The sequence below is a fragment of the Sturnus vulgaris genome, chromosome 2 (genome assembly GCF_052056855.1).
Source record: "Sturnus vulgaris isolate bStuVul1 chromosome 2, bStuVul1.hap1, whole genome shotgun sequence".
In the NCBI taxonomy this organism is placed as follows: Eukaryota; Metazoa; Chordata; class Aves; order Passeriformes; family Sturnidae; genus Sturnus; species Sturnus vulgaris.
The window spans coordinates 37,846,564-37,870,610 of NC_142244.1; the positions used below are offsets into that span (position 1 = coordinate 37,846,564).

The window sequence follows — 24,047 nt, forward strand, 5'->3', positions numbered from 1 at the left end:
AAATGGGCCATTGTTCCATTCCGTGTTATTTCTAAGAAATCTTTTTAAGAAGGCAAGTATGATTAAGCAATTAAATTAAGTCATTATTGATTGACATGGAAAATTCTTCTCTTCCTCAGTTTTCTTTCCTACCCACTCTCCCTTTGCTCCCTATGGTATTACCCCATCTTGCTCTGCTCTTTTAAACCTTTCTATAATCACTGCTGGTTTTTTGGATGACCAAAGTCAGACCCTGCTTGCAAATACAATGTAGCCCCATGCATTGTATCACATCTAAATTTTATGTAGACTGTAGTAGAAAAAGTTACTCCTTTCACTGTTGTAAGCTTCGCTTTTGTAAAGGGAGCAGCCTGTGTTGGCGCTCCTTTGTTTTACGGTTTCATACATCCATTGTGCTACAGCCATGCAAACAGCAAGCCAAGCACCTCGCTCTGCACTGCAGGAGTTTCAAATGATTTTTTTTGGCTGTTAGTTGTTTGTGTTGCAGCAGGACCAGGCTGAATTAGGGCCCACTTAGTGCAGAGTACAGACCAGTTGTGTGTGCAGCAATGACGCTGCCCTTCACACACATACAGCATCAATACAGGGGAGAGGAGGGGATGGAAGTGCACCACAACCTCATCTTCCCAAGGTCATGCCCCAGGTGAGCAGTGGAGCTGAAGAAAGCCCTCTGGCTGAGGTCTAGCCAGCTCATTTGCTCCCACCAGCTTTCTGGAATGCTGTTCTGGTAGAAGCCTATACAGATGGGGTTTAGATCAAATTGATTATAATTATGTCATGAAGAAATATTATTCAGTCATTGTTCCTTGTCCATAACTAGTGTTTTAAAGAAAATTTCCATTCTTAATGCTTCATTAGAATATCTTTTCTCTTCTTAGCTAGCAGTGCCAGGAAAAATTCTTCCCTGCTGAAAAAAATCGTGATATTTTTTTCCTTGTAGTGACAGTAGCACATAAATTTTAAGAGTGATTGCCAGCTTTAGCTGGAAATTCAATAAAGCTTTATTTTAATTACCCTATACTTCTGAATTAACTTCATGTGTATTGTTAATGGTCAATTAATTAAGTAGTGTTTCAATTTGAGATATAAATTCAAAGGTTTCTTTTTGTATATTACTGGTTTGGCACTATCCATTGAGTAGTCCATTATGATATCTGACCTAACATCTTTTTGAAGCTAAAATAATGACCAGATGAAAATAATGTTAGGAAAAAAATTAAAATATTTAATTCACTCACAGCCCCCTTATTGCTGTGCTCACACATCTGCTAAAAATGCTGTGTATATTAAATATATACTGTTCCTTAATTTTTATTGCCCAAGCAGTCTCCATTTTGAGTTTGTGATGAAATGCCAGATTTCAGGCAACTCACTTTTTACTACTGCATTTTACTGCTCAGGCTACAGCAATTACAAGCATGTTTCTCTTAGGAATGAGTGAACAGTGTAGATTTCATAGATAAAACCAGTGATTAGTCTCTAAATGGATATAACTGGTTTTCTGTACAGCTGAAAGAGAAATCCCTAGTTGTAGCAATAATCTAAGCAGGATATTGTCAGAAACAGCGTCTTTGTTCAGATGGAAGTTCCCATTAGCTACATAATCTCTGAAAAATTAGCTGTATGAAGTTAATTTTTATGGAAATCAAGTGCAGTAATTTCTGTCTTTTCTTTGATTGAGAGATAAAAATGTTCCTAAAAATTAAAGCAATGATTTGCTCATATGTGCAATGTGTCAGAGGATAAGACATATAGGAAAAGATGAAAACTGTCTTTTTTCATTCTCCCATCATCTATTTATTTTGCCTTCCTTTTCTCGAATCATAGTGGCATGTATTGCTGACATTGTTCCAAAGTTTGGGTTTTTGAGTGTTTGTCTAGGAATTTCCCAGATCACTGAATGGAAATTATATATTTACAAAGGACTATTGTGTTCTTACTTTATGTATCCATATCCACAGATTTGTGTTCTAGAAAAAAACCCCACACTTTAAATCAAACAACTACACTTTTTCTCTCTTACTTTCACCAACCCTTCACTGTGGTACTATGTGAACTTGCAAAACCTGTGCTAGACCTCTCCAAGTGTTTTTCAAATTGTGTGGACAATCAGAATGCCTTTCATTTTGTTCTGATAAATGGTGATTGTTTTATAGCAATATTTAACAAAATAAACTTCCAAGTTTTAATGCTGGTCAGCTGAAAAAGCTGAGCCATAACTTCTTGATGTAGGCTGCACTGGACCCTAGTGAGGAAGGTGTACAGAATCATCACTGGTTCAATTCTTTTTATCTCTACCTTTCTGTAATTGTAAATGGCAAAGAATTTCCTTACTTTAGTTCTGTTCCTGACCTTTCACAGAAAATGAAAGAGTATGTTATTTGTATTTCTGTAAAAAATACTCAGAGTTTACATTGTATATGCTACTCTTCCACCTCTCATTAATTTTATATGTTGTATTGCTAATATTTTGTTTACAATATCTTTTCCAGGTCTAGGATTCAGTATTGCAGGAGGGGTGGGAAACCAACACATCCCTGGGGACAACAGCATTTATGTCACCAAGATTATTGATGGGGGAGCTGCACAAAAAGATGGCAGATTGCAGGTTGGAGATCGACTTCTTATGGTAAGTATGACAGATTTGAATCCCGTTTATTTAGCTGAAAAATTGTTTCATATAAGGACTTTGATTCACTGTACGTCTTTTTGGAGGTAACCGAAACAACTGCTATAATAATTGTATTTCTATTATCTTCATTTTAGCCATTTTTTAAAATATATTTCTGAGACTGATGTGTAAAAAAAACCATCCTCTGGAATACTAATATTTTATGAAGGCAGTGTATTATATTACTTAGATAAACCTTTTACAGAGAAGAGAATAAATGTATTAATGCACATAAGCAACAAGTCAAAATACACCATAAAACTTAAAAAATTTTAGACACACTGTTTGTTAAAGTAATACTGATTCTACTGTTTGTTGTAAGCAAATTGAATGATGTCAAAACACGCCAGTAACTGAGTCCCATGTAGCAACTGTCAGTGGACTGCTGCCCACATTTCAGTACCTGTAGGAATACTTTATGTAAATGTTCCATACAGATGTTAAAAAAAACCCCAAACATTTTCCAAATTTTCCCTTGAGGAAGTGTATTCTTCTAATGGAAATCAATTCAGGAAATTCTTCCTGCTATGCGCTGTGCTGGTTCACTGTTTCTTACTGATAATGGTTTCCCACTCACAGAGTTTGTTTAATTCAACATTGAGGGGGAAATCCTGACCCTGTGAATCAGCACAAGTTAATCTATGTTAAGTTGTATTCATGTCAATGCATTTGCATAGATTTTAGCAGGTAGAGAAATATTTTTTTAGCAAGTGCAATGAAAAAAACTTGTACAGCATTAGCCATATTTTGTGATGTGATATTTGAGCAGTAAAAAATTGCCTCGACCTTTTTTTCCTGCCTGTGAAGCTGTGCCTAATTGAGGTTTTCTTTATTTGGCTGGGGACACTGTGTTCAGTCATATATAAAGATGACCATTAATTTTATAAAGAGTACTAAACAGAACTGGAAAGGCACTTGGTTGCTGGGTTTGTGACTCTTTGTCTTTTTTAATTAACCCAAATGGATAGATAAAACAGCTTAAGGATCTACTGGTGTTAGCAAAAGCAGAGCAAAATGAAACTAGAACTCAAAATTTCTTTGGCATTTTTTCTGTGCACAATCTCAGCAAAGTTAAATTAAAGTCTTTGTTGGATCATGAAGTTTTGGCTTATTTTGGTGCAGAAATATATTTTTATTTGCCAAATTTGCACTGTAGTTATTTTGCCACTTGTTGCAAATCTGCTTCTGTACAGGTGTTGGTTTTGCTTTTTACCCTGGTGAGAATTCCTTGCAGTTTTTATGTTATCTGCAATTTTTTCTTACTTTACTATTAATTTCTTCCAATTCACGAGTAGATGCAAAAGCCCCACATTCACCCTCTCCAGTGTAATTTCATCAGAATTAATTTAAATAGAAATATTTTATATACTACTGTGCATAAATTAATTATTTTCAGATTTTTATAGGAGTAGTCTATTAAGCATCTCAGTCTTCAACCTATGATTCAGCAGTCAGATATAGATGTTTCTTCATTGTGACAAGTTTATACTTCTGAAAATGAGCAGAGGTCATTTGCATTATGTTTGATGTCTTTGTTCTTTCCTTTCAACCTGGACTGTTTCTTTACTAGGTGTTGTCTCCTTTTATCATTGTATGTAAAATGGGCAAAAAAAAATCATTCCAAGTATTGCTGTCCTCTGGTTATGTATTTCCAGACCAAACTTTTCATTGTTGCATAAGAAACTGCTAGTCAGGTTACTCTTTGTGTACCATTATCGTTATGTATTTGGAGATAGAAATTCAAAATCTGTTTCTAAAATTCATGCAGATTGCAGCCAGGTTTCTTGATTCTCTCCAACAAGACACCCTGATTGGTTTATAACTTCTGTACCTTCAGTATTTTTCTGTCCTAATTTGTGAATTATCTGTCAGTTCATGGCATTAACTTCATGTTCCTCTATGAATAGTGAGTGAAAAAATTAATTACTTTCTTTTGGCAGTGTTTCAACACATTACCCTTGTCATCTATATAGTCCTGCTTCTTCTTCACTGATTTCTTATTGATTATACATTTGAATGGTTCCTCTTTTTTTGTTTTTTCCTTCTCAGTAGTGAATCCTTTCTTGATCTTTGTTTTTTTCCATCATTCTCTATAGAATTTAAAAGAATTTGTCATCCTTCTGGAATTCTCAGCAGCTGCTGGGGAGCTTTTTAAATTTTTTGTATCTGTGTTCTGATAATTTTGTGTGAAATGCTTTCAGATCCCAAAGAAAGTGCAAATCAAATTAATATAAATTTAAGATGTAATGAAAGTGTAGATGCAAAATAAAAACTAATATTGAAATGTAAGACAAGAAGGGGCCACCAGAGCATTTTGCAGCTTGATGATCCTACTGTTATTAAATGCAGATTGCACATAGTGTGTTAAGAATTTCAGAAGAATGTAATGAATGTAATATGCAAATAATACATTGTGGTTATTGTGAAATCTGTACGAGGGCATGTTATGCAGTTATGTTTCTGTGGTACTAAGCCTGCACTATAAGACTTACTAACCTGAGCACTCGCAGAGGAAAATGCTCCATTGTACGAAAATCCCAAGGTACCCGTTTGGAACATTACTGGTGAAAGCTTGAGTGTTTAAACCAAAAACTGAATGGTTTTTCTAGGTATATATAAAAGGAAAAGACCAGAGCTCTTCTCTGAAGATTTACAGCTAGGACAAAAATCCTTCCTCACTGTGTTCTGGTGGTAATACCTGTGGTAATGTCTCCTTCTGCAGGTGGTAATGCCAGCAGCAATGCAGTGGGTGAGAATCCCTTTGCAGTGGAAAGCAGCAAAAGTAAACCACAACACAGAGCATTACAGACCACCATGGTAATTCAGGGTCAGCTGTAGGGCCAGACAGAGTTGCTCAGGGATTTTTCCAGTTACGTCTCAAAAATATCCAAGGATGGAGGTTGCAGAGCCTTTCTAAGAAACCTGTTCCACAGCTCAGCTGTCCTCCTGAGGAAAACACTTCTCCTGTTAACCTGTTTGACCCTCTCTTGCTTCAGCATGTGCCTGCTCACTCATCCTGTTACCACAAGTGATTCTGAAAAGCTTAGCTTTGCCTGGATGATCTTCCTATAAGCAATGGGGGTCTGTTATTTGTTGTCTTCAGGGAAACCTCTTCTCCAGGCTGAAAATGCCAAGATCCCCCATTTTCTCCTCAGCAGGTCAGTGCTCCTTCTCCTTCCTAGAGCCAGTAGCACACCTCTCAACTTGCCTCCTTTTGCTGTTTTTCCTGTAGTGCAGGAACCAAAACTGAGCAGATCCAGGTACAGGCTAATGAGTGTGAACTATTGGGGAATAATCCTTTGCTCGTTCTCCAGCCTCTGCTCCTGCTCATCCAGCCCAGGATGCTGTTGTCCTCTTTGCTGCCAGGACACACAACTGGCTCATGCCCATCCATCAGGATGGTTGCCAATCCATCAGGAGCCCAAAGCACTTTTCCATAGAGATGCTGCCAGGCTGTCAGTGCCCAGCCTGTGCTGTTGATGGGAGTATGCCTGTGCCATGGGCAGGATTTACTGTTTCTTCCTGCTGAACATCATAAAGTCTTCTTCAGGCCCTTCTTCCAGTCTATGGCAGCCCTGCCTTCAAGTATCTCACAGTGGAATGAAGTGTCCCCTCCAAACATGATGCACGTCTCACCTCTTCAAGGTCACTGCTAATGATGATCAGGAAAAGCTGAAAAGTTGTTTCAATTAGTACAGCTCAGATAATAATTACTTTTTTTTTATCTGACACCTTCATCTTACTTTGCACGAGTTTTTATCTACAGAATGAATAGATAAGAAATCAGTATAAAACTGGTACTAGTTTTTTGCTAGTATGTAACAACACTAATAGCTAGAAGCAAGATATTTTTCAGGGAAAGTGCTAAAACCATTGGGATCTAAAGGAAAATTTAAGTTAATATTTTGCTTTTATAACTATTAGCTTTTCTAAAATACATCTCATATGCCAAAATGCCTTTCATGTTTGGGCCATAACCTGTTGATTCTTGGCCCATGTAGTCACAGAGATCAGTGACTGTATATAACAAGATTTTTAATTTGATTCTGTTTTCTTGATGAAAACAAGAGGAAGAAATAGGACTCATTTTCCTTTTCAGAAATTTATGCTTCCTTTCTAAAAAAGTGTTATTTTCTGATAATTTCATAGGACTGCAGTGGGACTGTGATTGTGCAATTGTTGATGTGTTCCTGATAGGGTCTCCTACCAGTATGTGTTTCTTTCAGATTGTGTATGAATGCAGGATCACATTTATATTGAAGTGCATAAAATCAGAGCATGTAATTCAAGATGCATCTAGACTAGGTTCTGATCAAAGGTGTTCTTTTAAAGCGATTTTGGCTGTCTGTTGTGGGATCTTCTTAGAAAACAACCCAGTGCTTGTGCAACTAACTCACAAGTCTGTGGAATTATAAGTATTTAGTTAATGCAAACAGATTAATGTCCTTTGTACAAATGATTAGTCTTCAGCACTGGAAAGAATTTCACTTTTTGCAGCCCTCTAAGTGAGTGAGTTTTGAAAAAGGCCGTCAGGATTCTAAATTTACAGCTGGTGGGTTGCAGGTATTTGCTGGCAAATATTCACCCAGGAAAATCCACTGTCTGAATGAAAAGTCGAATATTACAGAAAAGCAAACATTACCACTGGTAAGGTGAAGATCACTGCTTTGTCTCATTCGCTGAGTGAATCAAATCTTTCTTAGCCTAAATCAATAGAGGAAGTGAATGAATCCCCTTTAAAAAAAGGAAAATTAAATCAGACAGACTTATTCCTCTGGAGCTCTTATTCTCATATCAGCTTATATTGTTCTGAATGGAATTATTCTTTGAGCACTTGTACAGCCATTTTGGGGATTCTAAGCTTTTCTAGATGCTTTTTAAGGCTTTTGATTTTCAGTATGAATCTAGGAAAAATTCCAAATAAAACATTCTTTCTTAGGTTTATACTTCATTGCCTTGATTATGCTATTTAGGAAAAAAACATCCTGTTCTTTTTATATCTCTTTGGCATAATTTCTTATTGATTTTCCCCATCACTCAAATACTTCTTTGATTGGACTTGTATCTTTAATTTCCTTCTCTACTGCTATTTTATTTCTTTCTCTTATTTCTTTGTCATGTTACCAGTATGTTTCGTATCACATACTTTCTATTTAAAGAAAAAGCTTTCTTTTTTTTTTTTTTTCCCTTCAGATGCTGTTTGCATTTTTAAATTTTCACTGCATGGAACTTTTCCCATTAGAGAAGCCCCACTTATTCCATGCCTTTTTTCTTTCTGACTCCTATCCTTTGCCTCCTGTCACTGCATTTTTTGTCTCAAATCTACAACTTTGTGACTAAACTGACCACTCTGATAAATATCTTCTTTATCATTTGCCTTAAGGGGTTTCTTTCCCTTAATTAATTGCTACTTAAATTGGCTTCTTAGATCCAGAAAGTTGGCATGCAGTACCCATTCTACCCACTCAGAATTAAGTCAGCCCTTCTGCACTAAAATTCAGCTTCTCAGAGAATTGCATTCTATATACACTTTGATTTTTTACTTTGTGTGCATCTCCCACTCTTTATCTTCTTTATCTCTAACTCAATGCTGTTTTTGCAAGCTGTGTGCAAAAATATATAAGGTTATATATATCGGGCCACCAAAAAAGCCAGATCTAGTATTTACAATTCTGTTAAGAGAGGTATCTTTTATGGAAGAAATAGCTCCAGAAATAGTCTCTCTTGGCATAAATCTTGACATAAAAGTCAACTACAACATCATATTTCCTATTATTATCACCTCTGTACAATGTTTTAAGGAATTATGCCCAGAGATTCCTCTATGGAAAAGATTACATATTGCAGTCATCTTGCAATAATACTTAGGAGACCGAACAATAGAGTTTTTCTAAGTACTCAAGTTTTTTGTATATCAGAATACATACAGATGTCTTTATTTGTGGTCACTGTTTTATGGTAAAAAAAGTAGAAAATATATTGATAGATGCACACAGGATTATTAACAGGAATTGTAGATCCAAAGCAAGGACTGCCTTCTGAAGGAAACCTGGAAGTACAAGTCTAAGCTGATGCTGGCAAACGACTAAGGAAGGTGATCTTATCTCCTTCTCAAAGACATCCCAGTTAAAAGAGACCTTATGGCACCACTGAGAATCTTCATTTTTGTGGATGAATCAACAAGTTTGTTTGTTTATTTTCTCTTGATGTACACTGAGTCTTTATTTCTTTGTTTACTGAGAACTGACCAGTCCGGAACAAGATGATTTTACATAAACTTTGCCATGAACTCTAGGATCTTTAAGTGTATAAAGATAAACAAAATGCTGAACTGCATAGACATTAAATCTTAGTTTAAAATTGATTGAACTCCTTAAGTCTTAACTTCCAGGTTTCAGTAATTTGTGCAGTGTTGGTAAAACACATGATCCCATAACTTTTTTGTCAGAGAGAAGATACAGGACCTTCCATATCAAATATGTTTTCTATGTATCATATTTTACTTTCTGTTTCTAAAATGGCTTTTTGTCTTATTTACTGCACAGCTGTGACATCCAAGTATCTTGTGTGATGGATTTTTATCAGCTAGATTTACCAAAAAAAACCCAAAACCCACAACTAAAATACATCAAAAACCAAAAACCCAACTCCTTTGGGAAAAAAAGTTGCATCAACTCAACTTGTGTCATAATTGTTTTTATTCACTTCTAAAAAGACCAAAAAGTCAAAATCCAGAAAGTTCTATGATATTTCATTTTGTGTCTCTTTTTTTACTAAGAACATTTTTTTTTACAGCAGCTGTAGAGTGGGTGAGGTTATGTGAGATTTTCTCTACTTTGAAAAAACTTAGAATGAAACACAAAAAGGTAGATACAGTATACAGACAGTGTGGGAAAGGAGAAGAGTAAAGGATAACCTTGTGGTCACCTTTATAAAATGTGTGAATCTGAAGTGTCTGGCAGTTTTGAAATACATAAACAAGAAAGGCATCATTTCAGTTACTTCTTCCTGCCAGCCTATTAATTTAAGACATTTATTTATTAAATGTACATGCAAGTCATTGCTCTTCTTGACAAAGAATGATATAGAAATTTATAGAAGTCAGATAAAAGATTTTTATTTAAATATAGGACCTGTCGAAATACAATATACGCTGTCAGCAGCTCCCTTCTGAGTCTTCGGCTCTATCACTGCTCTTCATGTCAAAGTATTATTATATACCTGTCATTGTCTCTTTTAATTACCCTTAAAACCAAGTCTGAGAATTATACAAGGAAAAAACTTTAGACAGAATCCTTACATTCAGCAGAACTGTCCAATAGCAATCATTTTTCTTGGTGCTGATGAAATCATTTGGATGTGAAGAGTCCTCCAGTGATTTGTAACAGCTGGATTTCTTCCCAGTTGCCAAGCCCTTTAGCTGTTGCTTATTGCCACATTCAGGTTTCTGATAATTTATTGATATCAAATTCCCAAAAAAAGAATTATTTTTTTGCTGCAATTTACTGTTATGTTATGCTATAGCGGGGAGGGAATTCTAATTCCATTTTGCATAATCTTTAAAAGGAATCCTTGCAGTAACTGGGGAGGTTGGAGGACAGCAATTTAAATGACAGTGAAATGTTACCTATACAACACTCACTGTAAAATGTAGGCCAGTGGAACAGGCTCCCCAGGGAAGTGGTCACAGCACCAAGCCTGCCAGAGCTCAAGGAGTGGCTGGACAATGCTTGTAGTCACAGGTTTCAGTTTCAGGCAATGCTGCGAGGAGCAGGGAGCTGGACTCTGTGATCCTTATGGGTTCCTTCCAACTCAAGGTGCTCTGTGATTCTGTTATGTCTCTTATCTTATGCCACGTGCCTGAAACCTTGATCTACACCCTTTTCTTTTCTTCTCTATCCTATAATTTCTCCATTCAGGAGGCTTGCACATTTTGTGGCAGGGAATATTCACGATTCTGTTTATAGGAGGACAACCTACTGTTGACATTCTGTGAATATAGTAGATTTATATGTCAATAAATGTTATATGCCTCTACAATAAACCACTTCTGATACTTTTTTTTTATTTTCTTTCTGTGGGAGTAAAGCATAAATGCGCAAAACTTACTGCTATTGTTTCCTTTCTTGTTTTATCTGTAGTCTTACTCTTATCCTTGCTTTAGGTGCTTTTCTTTTCAGAAAAACCATTGAACTAGCACTACATTATCTTAGTTTTTCAATGTCTTTTTCCCGTGCTTCCAGAAAACTGACAAACTTTCACAATGAAGAAATATTTTTTCTCCATCCTGAACTGCCCTTTTCAATTCCTGCATCTCATAGGTATTCTATATGCCGTTTTTTACCTCTCCTTATTTCAATGCTCTATGTTGTGTCAGTGATGGAAGGATTTGGGTGTGTTGGGTATTTCTGAGGTCCCAGCTATGGAGGCTAAGAGGTGAATTAGGAAGTTTAGTTTGTTAGGAAGTTTTATTTTGTGAATAATGTTGACAGTTTCTGCAACTGGTGTGATGCTATTAATTTATTATGAAATGCATTTTTATATTGGTGATTATACTAGTAGCAGAACATCACAAAGGACTTCTCTATTGTCAAAAACAAATGCCTTCTTAACCCATTTTGATTCTGTGTATCAATATTATTACATCAGTCTTGGAATATGCATGTGCTAAGAAAACTGTGTTTTCTACCCTGCAGTGTTCCTTCTATAACCTTTACTGTTCTTCATTTACAGCAATGTTCAAAACATTTTGAATACTGCAAGGATATGTCATTTTTGTGTCTTTTTCTGCATGTCAACTCACCTATCTGATTTTTCCTCTAAGGTAAATAATTACAGTTTAGAAGAAGTTACCCATGAAGAGGCAGTAGCAATACTGAAGAACACATCAGATGTAGTGTATCTGAAAGTTGGAAAGCCTACCACCATTTACATGACAGATCCATATGGCCCACCAGATATTACTCACTGTAAGTGAATTCTGCAACTTATTTTACAAGACATATTTCAGTTTGTCAGATGATTGTATTTTTTCATAGCTTGCTCAAGGTACCCCATTAAAGTTTATGAAACAGCTTGGAAGGCTACAAAAATGAAATGTTTATTGCCACCTAAGTATGCTACACTCAAGAAATATTGCAAATAATTTAACTCTGCTAAAGAATTTTTCCAGCAAAAGTAGCAATGTAGAAGATATGTGGCTGTGCTGGTTCCAATTAGCCATTGTCCAGGTGATCAGACTGAACTGTAACTCTTGTGAAGATTACAGCAATAAGTATATGCAAATACATTTTGAAATATGATTAGATTTGTAGCCTGGAGTCCTCTGTCCACTGAAAAATTGGAACAAGCAGCAAACCATCTTGTACAAACTTAGTAGAAGCCTGAGGCAAATATATCTCATATTTGAATAAAATATTTTACTGGAATGTAAAAATCACTGCTCCACTTACAAAACTTTACCTATTTTCTGCAGATATCCAGTTCATGAAGACACAGAATGGTTTAAGTTGAAAGGGACCTAAAAGACACCCCCTGTTAAAGATCCCCTGCCATGGGCAGGGACACCTTCCACTAGACCAGGCTGCTCAGAGCCCCATCCAGCCTTGCCCTGAGCTTTTCCAGGGATGGCATATCCATGGCTTCTCTGTTCCAGTGCTTCATTACTCTCATAGTGAAGAATTAATAAATCATTGGTCCACTTTGCTTTTTTCTCAGTCTATCCATTAACTTTATGTATGTTCATCTGGCTTTTTCTTTTTTTTTTTTTTTTTTTGCAGAGGACCAAGCCCTTATTTGTGCTTGCATTCAATGCACACTCTGAGGAATTTTTTTTAAAGTAATATGGTGAAACTCATTGAAGTATCCCATAGGAAGGGAAGATAACCTCATTTTCAAACAATCAGATTTCAGTCAGGCTGTTGTATCCATGCACTCAAAAGCAGCTGGGCTCATGTCCAGCACTCAGGTAGAAAGATGTGCATTCAGGTGCCTTCCCAGGACTCCCTGAGGTGACCATGTACAAGGGTTGGAGGCTGGCTGTGGAGTCCTTATCATATATATATATAGTGAGAGAGAGAGAGATTTTATGTTGACAACCCCCTTGCTGGAGTGCTTTTTGTACTCTAAAGGAGACAACAGCAATAAGGATCTTCTGTCTCTGCCATCTGTCTCTACTGTGCACATCTTGAGGATTTATTCACATCTCTGCTGTCCCCTTACCTGAGAGTCCTAGGCTCCAACCTAATCTTTTATCTCCCACCACCATCTCTTAATGGCTTGAATATTTGATTTAGTCTGGTTGTAGACTTTCTTGGCAAGTTGCATGTACTTATACTGAGTATTGTTGACTTATTAATGAATATAATTTTATCAAAACATGCCATTCTTATACCCCTCCTGCCATTCCTCCTGGTGCCCATACCCATTTCCATTTCTCTTGTCATTCACAGCAATCTTAACATTTCAACTGCACTCTCTATACCACTGGTGCCTATTAGTCTAAACAGTTCATTACTGAAAACTCCCTTTCTTCATTAGTTGTTCATTAAAAACTGTGTGCCTTGGGTTCAACTACCAACAGGGACCAGCTGCACCATCTAACAACTGGATGAAAGTAGAATTTTTGACAAGAGCTTCAGCAGTTGATCCATACCAATCTTGATTTCCTGCTAATAATTCTGAGGGCACTTAAGGCAAACTAAGGGTGGGGAAATTTACCAAGGCCAGTAATGCTAAGGATTTAAATTTTTCTGCACTTCTGCAGTGTTGCTATTGTGGACTGACAAAGTTGAGGGAAAAGCTAAATATCCCAAATCGTCCTTATTCAGTCTGCTCCATGAAAACATAAGGGAAGGTTTTGTAACATGCATGTCATTGGTAATCTCAGCCGTGCTGAGGATGCTTATTTAGTTAACAAATGTTATGACAGATGGCAATCATGTTGTTCAGTAGCAGCCTGGTCTGGATCTTAGCAAAGCCCAGGAAGTAAAAGTGCTAAATGTCCCTATCGAACCTACAGCTCTATAATACTTTCAGAATAATAATTTTGCAGTTCCAAAACAGTGTGGTTTATTATGTCAGATTATAGATCAGGAGCATATGAGAAGACAGAAACAATTCCAGCGGGAGAATAAAGGTTGAAAAGATTTGCAGTAGCCCTTCCCAAGCTGTTGGTGCATACAGATTCATTTATCCTCAGGGAACCTTTCATTATACCTACATGTTCAGAGTATTTCAGAATGCATAATGGCCTTTCCCTGTAGAGAGATTTTGCTTTGAAGCATTCTGTATCCCAGCATCTGAAAAAAAAGACTGAAACTAATACTGGAAAGTTTAGGTGTCTTCTTCTCATGAGAAAATTAATCACAACTCACTGCAGAAGCATGTACCATTGCTTTTTCTATTTATCATTTCTTTTTCTAATTAAATTAGCTAGAGATAGAATACAACTCTTGCTGCATCTCTCCAGTCATAAATGTCCCAGATAACTTCAGAATAGCATAAAGCACACAAACAACAAAACCTGCAAACCCAATATATAAACAGGCAACACCGTACTGTAACTTTCATCATTAATCATTAGTATGTGAGAGATATTCATCCATTTTCTATTTTAAGTATACAGATTTACCATGGTCTAAATACCATCTATGTTGATACTGAAATTTCAATTTTATTGGGGATTTGGGCACCTTAAGTAGATCACAGCTTTGAATTTATACATAATTCTTGCCACACATAAAATTCCTACTCTTATCCTGCATTGAGTTCTTACTATATTACTCCCATTACTGCACACTGGAGCCAAAAAGAGTGCTCTTAATCTCATTCTTTCCTAATGGCATTTCCTTCTGCAAGTTAGTCCTAAGTGAAAAAAATGTTTCATGTTTCCCAAACAGGAGACCTATTTAGGCTCCCTCTTCAGGGACTAAAGATCCTCTAAAGAGTGAATCCCTGCAAATAAGCCAGCATTACTACTACTACTACTATTAGTATTATTACTGTATTATTATTATTACTACTATATTGTTTTATTATTTTCAGGAAAACTCCAGCTGTTAATTCTTTCTTTTTATATTTTAAGTTCTCTCAAGCTAGGATTGTTTGTTTTGATCTTATTTACAGCATTGAACATGTTATTAGTACTTGAAGCAAAAAAAAATTATGTTCTTGTGACATCTAATAAAACATGGAAGTTGCTGACTAGAAATGTTCATTTTTTCCATCAGCTTATTCTCCACCAATTGAAAATCATATACTCTCTTCTGGAAACAATGGCACTTTAGAATACAAGACATCCCTGGCCCCTATTTCACCAGGAAGATACTCACCCATTCCAAAGCACATGCTTGTGGAGGACGACTACACCAGGTCAGATGCTTTTCTTTATTTGTTGCTTTTCATGCAATTGTAAAGGACATAAGTTAAGCATTCAATGCATGTCAAATAGAATACTGCATACCGTACATTTCTGTTCAGTCAGGGTTTTTTTAATAATCCCCAAAGAATTGTGACTACTATATGGAAGTGCAGCAGCAGAATTGTATCTGTGTAGTTAATTTCAAGGTAGAAGAGACACATAGGAAAATGCTGGGAGGGTTCTTTAATGCCTTGTTTTAGATGAACACTGAATGTCACTGATGAGACAGTGCATATTTATCTTTTTGTTTGAAGAGCACTACCGTTCACCTAGGAGACAGAAGTTTGGAAAATGAGCCCTCATTATAATGTCTAATGCCACAGAAAATTAGGATTTTTTTTTTTTTTTGCGCACTAGGAGGGGGCTGTTCTGATCCTCTAACCTGACTTGCTGTGTCTTACAAGTCAAAGATTCTCATCCACTTATGTATTCATCAGCTTCATAACCCTCTAATTTGCATTTCATTTTTCTTGTTGCATGTGATTACTATCTCAAGCAGATTAACTTGTTGGCTCAGACAGATTCAGAGTAACTAATCATGATACAGTGTTTAATCAGGACATAAATGTGTGGAAACCACACCTTTCTTCCCTGTCTTGGTTAGAAGAGTTTCTCTTCTGTTTTGATTGAGAATGCAAAGCTGAAATTGATTTCCTTCAACTTATGAGAAATTCAGTTAGGACGGATTTTCTCCGAATAGTTTCAAGAAGTTATATGTTTAATTAGTAGTTAAAACATTTGTTTCATTAAATCTGCACCAATGTTTTTACCTGATCTGATAATGATCTCATAATTTTTCAAGTGCCCATGTATAGGGAGAATACCAATACTAAAATATCTGGGTTGCAATGATGAAGGCTTTGTCAATAAGTTTGTAGGCTGAATTGTCTTCTTCTGTAATGAGATATCAGCACCACTGTTGCTGAGAGTGAGAAAAGTTTAAAAACAGCAAACAAATTGCAGCCTTAAAAGTAAATAATAGCTAAGGACATCACAAAGTCACAGAAAGTGAAGGGATTAATTCTAAAAAGGGAGATAAGCTCTCCTGGCAATGGAAAGACCATTTAAACAGTTAGAAGGTTTGTAAGGTGACAAAGAAGTATTGTTAGTCCTGTTTCTTTGTGTTCATGTACCTGATTTTAACTTTCTAGTTACTTCTGAAAAAAAAAAAAAGGAAAAGAAAAAATACTCATAGAAAAGAAGGCAGTGACACTCTTAGCCCAATAGTTTAGTAGTCATCCAGTAGAAAGCCTACAAAAAACCATGCAGGATATGTATCGAAATTAATTAGGATGTCCTTTTGACCTTTTCTTTTAGGAAGAAAGATGCATTTCTATGCTGATATTTTTAGAATGTTTTTAAATAAGTTAGTTGTGCTGGTATAGCTCCTAAGAGAAAAATGAAATACTGGCAGTGTATTTCTTGTCTGAGGTATTGACACCAATGTCCATTTTGTATTATTTAGAGGGGGGGGGGGAAAATGAATTCCCGGAGAAGCTCTGTATATTCTGTGAAATACTCCACTCCTGTGTTCTTTTTCCTATCTGGATTTCCAGATTAATATGTTGCCTAATGAAGGTCTGATATCCCAAGTCTTCTTGTGGCATTTGCACTACTGACAGGAGCTGCTGACTCTACAACCATGATCTTCTGTGACAGGCGTGTGGCACTGGCAGAAATAAGGGTGTCAAGTGATGGGAGCAGGCTCTGAATGCCACGGCACAAATCAGATGGAAATATCATATTTCTGAACAAGTGTTAACTCTGACCTATTGAAAAGGAGGAGGCTATTATGACCTTCATTTTACTAGTGATAATAGTCAATATGCTACATCAGGAAGCAAAAGCACAGAGAGACAAATTGACATAGTCATAACACAAATGACTCTTCATGACATTGGATTTCCTCACTGGACATGCACATATATCTGAGAGACACACAAGCAAGAGCCAAAGAATAGTTTTCTTCTCTGACTACAAAGACTAAGAAGTTCTGACCTTAAAAACCATTTAACCCTTAAATGCTGCTGAGATGTTTTTTTTTTAAATGTCCATGTGTCTAATTATTGCCTATTGATTCAAGTGGGACTACTGAAATACAACAGTTAACTCTCACAGTCATTTTCACACCTATAAACTCAGAATAGTGAATGCACTCTTTCTGTTCAATGCCATAGGATTTTCTGGTGAGTCTGCCATTAAAATAAGATAATTGGGAAGTCTTTGTTGCTGACCAATTCAAAAAATCTTTTGGAAATTCAATTATCATATTGATAACTTTAGTAAAGCCTATAGACGCCTTGATTGCAGCATTTACAATTAGGTTTTCACACGTAATGTTTTATAATTAAGATGTTTGCCAACTACTGCAGTGCTATCCATTAAAACTACCTGGTTCTTGCTGTAATAGGTTTACAAGTCTAATTTACATTGTGCTCACATAAGGAAATTTATTACCCATGCAGTCTTGCAACACTTTGGACAGATTTTCATTTGTGACAGCTAAAAATATTTGGAACAGTAACTTCTCCACTAAAAAAGGCTTTTGCAATTTTGGAATTCTCTGTACAAGTGATTTGAGTGAGGCAGATGACAAGCTTTCCTTTTTAACTTACTTGTGATAATGAATCTATCAGTAAAGCTTAAATGGTTGAACATTCAACTCAATTTGCCCACTTCCTCCTGCTGGTTTTGTATTTTTTTGTTTGCTCATTCTAGTTCTAAGTTTGTTTTTTGGGTTTTTTTTTCTAAATACATATATTTCGTCTAACAAAAATAAGTGTTTTAATTGATAAAAAAATGTAATTTTTGGTGTCTGATACTGAATCTGTGCCTGAAAAAATTTGTTTCGTTTATGTAAAAAAAAAATCTGAGCACAAGGGATTGAAAAGTAACAAATCATCTTCAGCCATAAATTTTAATGAAGCTGAATGTTGTCTCTTAATTACTGAATTTTTTTAAGCTGTGTGTACTGTTGGTACAAAGTACTATGTGATGGGTATAGATGGGTTTCTGGATTTTTTAAAATTCATTTAGAATGGAAACTTTGGCTTCCTGTATTTTTTACAACAATTATCACCTTTTAAATTAAATAAAATAACACAAGTTCAGGTTGGTAGAATGTGGGATCAAAAGCAGATAAAAACTATATATCAATTCTATCATTACACATGGCAAGTAAGACGCTGCTTGTTTTAGTTCCTAGTACAATTAAATTGTTGTGCAGGCAGTGCAGGGGATTCATTGATTGTGTTCCTGACCAGTCTGACACTCTTAGAGGAGAGGAACAGGATTTGTGGCAAAGGTGGTGATAAATAACAGCTGGGATCAGAGTGACCATGAGTTGGCTTAGTTCTTGATTCAAAGGAAGTCTGGAAAGACAGTCAGCAAGTTAGAACTGCTAAGATTTCAGAAGAGCAGACTTCAGCCTTTTTGGAGAGTTGCTTAGCAAAATCTCTTGGCCTGCTGCCAAAGAAGGGCCCATGAAAGATGGATGGTTTCTAAATAAAACTTATTGTGAGCTCGGGAAGGAACCATCTTGTTGAGCAGAGAGGGACTCAGCAGAAAGCCTTCATGGCTGAGAGAAGAGCTTTCTGATGACCTAAAATGCAAGATGGAGACAAGCATTGCTTGTCTGCTTAGTGACAAAATTAGAAAGCAGATTGATTTGAGCTAAGACTTACCCTCAATGGTCATAAAGGAAAATAAAAGTGACTCTGCAGATGTGCACTACTTTAAAAAATTTGTAGGTAATTTAAAATTTTGAAGGTAAAATTTGAGGAAGGAAAAAAGTGATGAATAGGAGAGAAGTTGATGTAGTGACAAATATAGAAAAAGCTAAAGTACTCAACAACACATTTGCCAGGCACTTAAGGGCCCAGAAGGTAATTGGAATAGTCAGCATAGATTGACTAAAAGCAGTTTGTGTGCTTGTCCAGACTGGTTGATTTTCCTGATGAAATTTCTAACTGCTTGGATGAGGAGAGAGGAGTGGCTGCCCTTCACCGAGCAGTGCCACAGCACAGGTGCTGCCTTGAGCAGGAATGCCTCTTTGCTGATGGAAAACACAGCTGACTCCAAAGTCATACCTGACTCGTGTCATAACTCCCACTAATGTGCATCTGGGATCTGTGGGGCACATGGTGATTCCTTTTCTTCACTAGTTGTCATGGGGAGTGGCTGCAAAGGTATTTCTCACACCTCTTCTGTGGGCAGGAAAAGCTGTAATACGGGGAGCACCCTTTAAAACTCTTCCAACAGGGACTCATCCAAATATGAGGAAGTGTTGGATGAACATGTACAGCTAATCAGAAAGAAAATACGTTTTGGTATGGTTTGGAAACCTTGTGGGTAGCCTTTTGGGTTTCTCCTGGATTGTGTGCTGTATTATCTTGCTCATTAGCCTTCTCCCAGCATGGCAATGCTCATTTGCATTCAGTGGTGTTGGTAAAGCTTTTAACCCAGTCTCCTACAGCACACTTTGAAAGCTGAGGCAGAGTGGACTAAAAGAAGGCACTGTGTTGAGAACTGACTTAACCAGTAGGCTCAAAAGGTGATGATCATCACTTGGCATGTGTCAAGTGGTCAGATGATGAGCAGAGGAGCTCGGGATACCTAGGGCGTCAGTGAATATCTTCATCAATGACCTAGATCATGACACACAGTGCACCCTCAGCAAATTTCAAGAGGATAATAAATTGAGAGGGAGTGGTTAACATGACAAATGGCAGAGCTGTATTCTAAAGGCATCTTGATATACTTGAGGACTTGGCTAGCAGAAACCTCATAAAGTTCAGTAAGAAGTCTGCATCTCAGGTGGAAGAGCTGCACACACTTGTGCAGGCCATGAACATTTGACTTGCAGCTTCACTAAAAAATGGCCTGGATGTTACTGCAGACATCAAGCTGAGCATGGACCCCGACGTGCACTCTCACTACTTGTCAGGTAATCAGCATACCAGGCTATCTTTGGAGCAGCATGGCCAGCAGAAAAATGCGATCTTTTCTGAAAGCCTCTGACCAGTTCCCATTCTTTGACTTCAGGAGGGTTGTGGAGAGGGTCCAGCATATTCTGAGAGCCCTAAATCACATGGAGGTTGGAGGGATGTTGAGGGAGCTACGGCTTGTATAGTGTTGTGAAGAGGAGATTAAGGAGCAATCTAAGAGCACCCTATAAACTGAGTATAAACTCAGTAGCAAAAATGATGAAACCAAACTCTTCTGAGTAGAGAAGGTATTGGTTTTGGATGTTCTGATTTCAATTTGAGAAGAAATTAAAACATGAGGTGGATAGAATAGTGCTGGAGTAGTGCTTGCTGTGAAGGGTGTGAAATATCCACCCTTTGAGATTTTTAAGAATTGGCTAGGTAAAATTTAGTGTTGCCAATAGTCCTGATTCAAGATTGGATCAAATGACCTATAGAGATGCATTCCAACCAAATTTTATATGGTAGTAGTAGTAAGAAAAAAAGATATTTTTTGTTTTCATCGTTTTGTGGAACATGTGTTACTAATATAGCAGAGAGGGATGTTACAATTTTCCCTTTAGTATATTTCTGCCTTCCTATTTTCAGAAATATTAAAATTATAGCCTAAAAATCTTGTAGCTTTTCCTAAAAGTTCTATAAAGAACTACCATCTTAAATTTTTACTTCCTTTTTCGCTTCATATAATGGTAACATCAAACTTCTGTGCTTCAGCTGATAAAAATTCGCTTTAACGTTTAACTCTGGCTAGATATTAAAGATTCATGGATGAAAAAGCTGAGTTATCTGTTTTGCTGTGTAAAGCATGTTTGATTTTTTTATATGAATTTTTGCAAAATAGCATTTTCTGGATGGGGAAGAGGTGCTGGGAATTGGATGGGAGAGAAAAGAGAACCATTTAAGTTGAAGTCTCAGAGGGGTTTTTTTGCCTATATTGAAAATAGTATTCCTCAACTATTTCTTGTTTACATATATAAACCTGCTAGTTGAATTGACAATGTTTTATGGAAACACTTTCAAGTTTCTGTTGACACACAGATTTGACATTCTAGTATTAAACCATTGCAACAAATATTACAGTTTGTGTGTTATAAAATGATCCTTAACAGTTTTCTGATGATGGTTTTAGAAAGAAAAACAATAGGATAAAAGAACTGCAGCTTTTAACAATGAGTCCTGAAAACTGCTCCTTTGGGATCTTTAGAGTTTACTTAGGCCACAAGATATTCTGCATGTTTCAAAAGCGTCCATTTGCTGAAAGGGGTCAGCAGCATTTCCTGTCAGTCTTTGTGTGGGAACAGAGTTTGCACTCGCATTTCATAGACCAGGTCTTTGACTGCTTAGGTAGAACTTTCAAATGAATTTTACACGACATTTAGTGTTACCATGCGTGTGATGAGTAAGAGATACACAGAAGCCCACTGATAGAGTTATAGGAATACATGTAATAGTGAGCTCACAACAGTTATTCACCATGCCTAACCCAAATTCAGCATATTACCTCTACCCTAAAGAGAATAAACGATGTGTAGTACTATGGGAAGACTGATGATGCCTTTTGTTTATTGCTCTTGCTAAATAAAAATTTGTAAATTTGGCACATTAGGTGTTCAGATTAATATTTCCATGCTTAGCTTTTGTCTGGGGCTGGATTTTTTATCTAGGGATAGCAAAGGTTTTATGATTGTTTTTCTTTAAAATTTAGTGTAAAATATATCTATTGTTACTAAAGTCATTTTAATTAACCACCATTATTATTAAATTAAATTGCATTTATTTTTAACCATACCAGTATAATGGTTTAAAGGATAGAGGGAGAATTACATGCCTTAGTTCACATTCTATTCTATTCTATGTTAGAAATTGCTGTGCTATTATATTTTAAATACCATCGTATTCCATACATAGGTTCAGAGTGTTATTATAGAAGCTGATGAAACTGAATCCAGACTGTATTTCTAATGCATTTATGAAAAGCTATGTAAAAACCAACAAATGCAAGTCTTTGGGAAAATTGCAGTTAATTTATCCTCCAAAACATATTTGATATGTTTTTTGCAGTAGAACTCTTTCAGATTCTGAAATCACACTGCAGTATATCAAAGCTTCTCTCAATTTTGTCATGCTGATTAGATTATTTTAACTAGCCTGAATGATTGAGCACAGCACTAAATGGCCAAAGCTAGTTTTCCTCTCTACTTATTTCTTCCATCCCTTTCTGATACAGGAACACAGTCAGGAGGGATTCTGTTCTGTGCTCTGAATGCCCAGTCCTGTCATACTTTAATATTGGAGAGACTGGAAGAATAGGGGGAGTATGTTTAGCAAGGGATAAGGTTGAGAATGGGTGTGAAAATGAGGGAGAACTTGTCACTGGTATGTGAGAATGGAAATCCCAAGAAGGGAAAACTGGTATTTAATCAGCAAAAGGAACTTGGATTTGGAAAGGGGATTCAGGACAAGACAGGACATAACAGAAAAATAGGTGAAGAAACATGAAGAAGCAGTGGAGTGGGGCAGCAGTGGAGAAGGGATTTCAGGCTACTGAACCAGCAAATCCCTCAGAGACTGACACATGAGGTTTGGGATAATCAATAGTTGCACAAGTACGCTGACCAAGGAAGATACAGAGCAGGTAGGAAAAGGTGCTGATAAGATGCTGGCAGGATCAGGCTGAGGCCATCTCCTCCTAGAAAAGTGGAGAAGCAGCCAAGGTTTCCGGGGTGTGCATGATGTGGGTGTGATCCCACCAGGCAGTCTGTCATGTTAGTTCATTTTCTGTCTGTCTGCCTGGAGGATGCCAGCCTGCTGCTGCGACTGGTTACTCACTGTCTCTCACAAGCAGGGATCTCATCTCTACATGTTAAATTGGAGACATATTGAATCCAGTATGGTATCCCAGAATAGAATTTCTGCTTCGTTTAGTCTTTGATCAATCTAAGAAATTATGTTTTTTTAAAAAAGTTAATTAAAAGAAGACTATTCAAGTTGCATATGAAATGTTCAGTTAAAGGGGGAAAAATTTTATCTACATAACCTTAAATTGGACCCTTGGTGAAATATATTCTTTAGATTGAAGCTTGAAATTGCTAACTTGCAAATCAACTGGTTTATATTTTTTGTAATTAATATACATATTTAATCTTAAACTAATTGTTAAACTTTACAGATGCAGAATTGTCTGCCTAGAGTAAGATTTCATTTTGTTATCCAAATTTATTTTAAGTATAATAAGTCTTGACTTGGGAGAATAATTTATGTTAAAGCAAAAATTTAGTAATTATCAAGTCGCAGATAATCTCTTATTCCTGTGTTATCCTTGCATATTTAAATAGGCCTGTCAGAGATCCCCAAGTAATAGGATTTGACTATTTCTAATACAATCACTGGCAGCTACTTAGTACTTAACACTTACAAAAAACTAATCAAATTTTGGAATATGCTTTTGTGCTTGTATGGAGATTTTTGAAATGAGATAGTAGGATTGGCAGTGATAACTAACACAAACAGAAATGGTAAGTAGCCTTCAATAATGTACAGAGGAGAGGATAATCTGATGCACATACAAAATAAAGCATGGATATCGACCCTTCATGCACCTCTTGCCAGTTGAGAAGAGCACCTTGGGGTGACTGTGGTTAGCTCTGTGACACTGTCAGCTCAGTCCTCAGGAGCAATCAAGAAGGCAATTAAGAATGAAAATAGGATTTGATAGGAAAGGACAAGACTGCAAAATACAATGGTTTTCTCCATGAATCTGTCGTGCATTCAAGTCTTGAATCCTATATGGAGGCAACTGAAAAAAACCTCAGAAGAGGGTGACAGAGATGAGCAGGTTTCCAGGGAAAGATAAATAACAAATAACTCCAATATAGAAAACAGGTGTCAGAGAGAGACAGAACAGAGGTCTGCAAAGGTACCCATGACATAGAGAAGGCAATGGGCAAGGGCTATTACCACTTCCTTACAA

The 24,047-nt window shown here is 36.6% G+C and overlaps 1 protein-coding gene across 32 annotated transcripts in view; it reads left to right on the forward strand.

The window, feature by feature from the left end:
- DLG2 (discs large MAGUK scaffold protein 2) overlaps positions 1–24,047 on the forward strand; it is a 982,239-nt gene that overhangs the window by 701,622 nt on the left and 256,570 nt on the right. For all 32 annotated transcript variants that reach the window (XM_088159292.1, XM_088159294.1, XM_088159295.1 and 29 more), the window contains 3 exons: positions 2,493–2,629; positions 11,496–11,640; positions 14,902–15,043. In XM_088159292.1, coding sequence (XP_088015418.1) covers positions 2,493–2,629; positions 11,496–11,640; positions 14,902–15,043 — 424 coding nt within the window. The remainder of the gene's footprint in view (positions 1–2,492; positions 2,630–11,495; positions 11,641–14,901; positions 15,044–24,047) is intronic.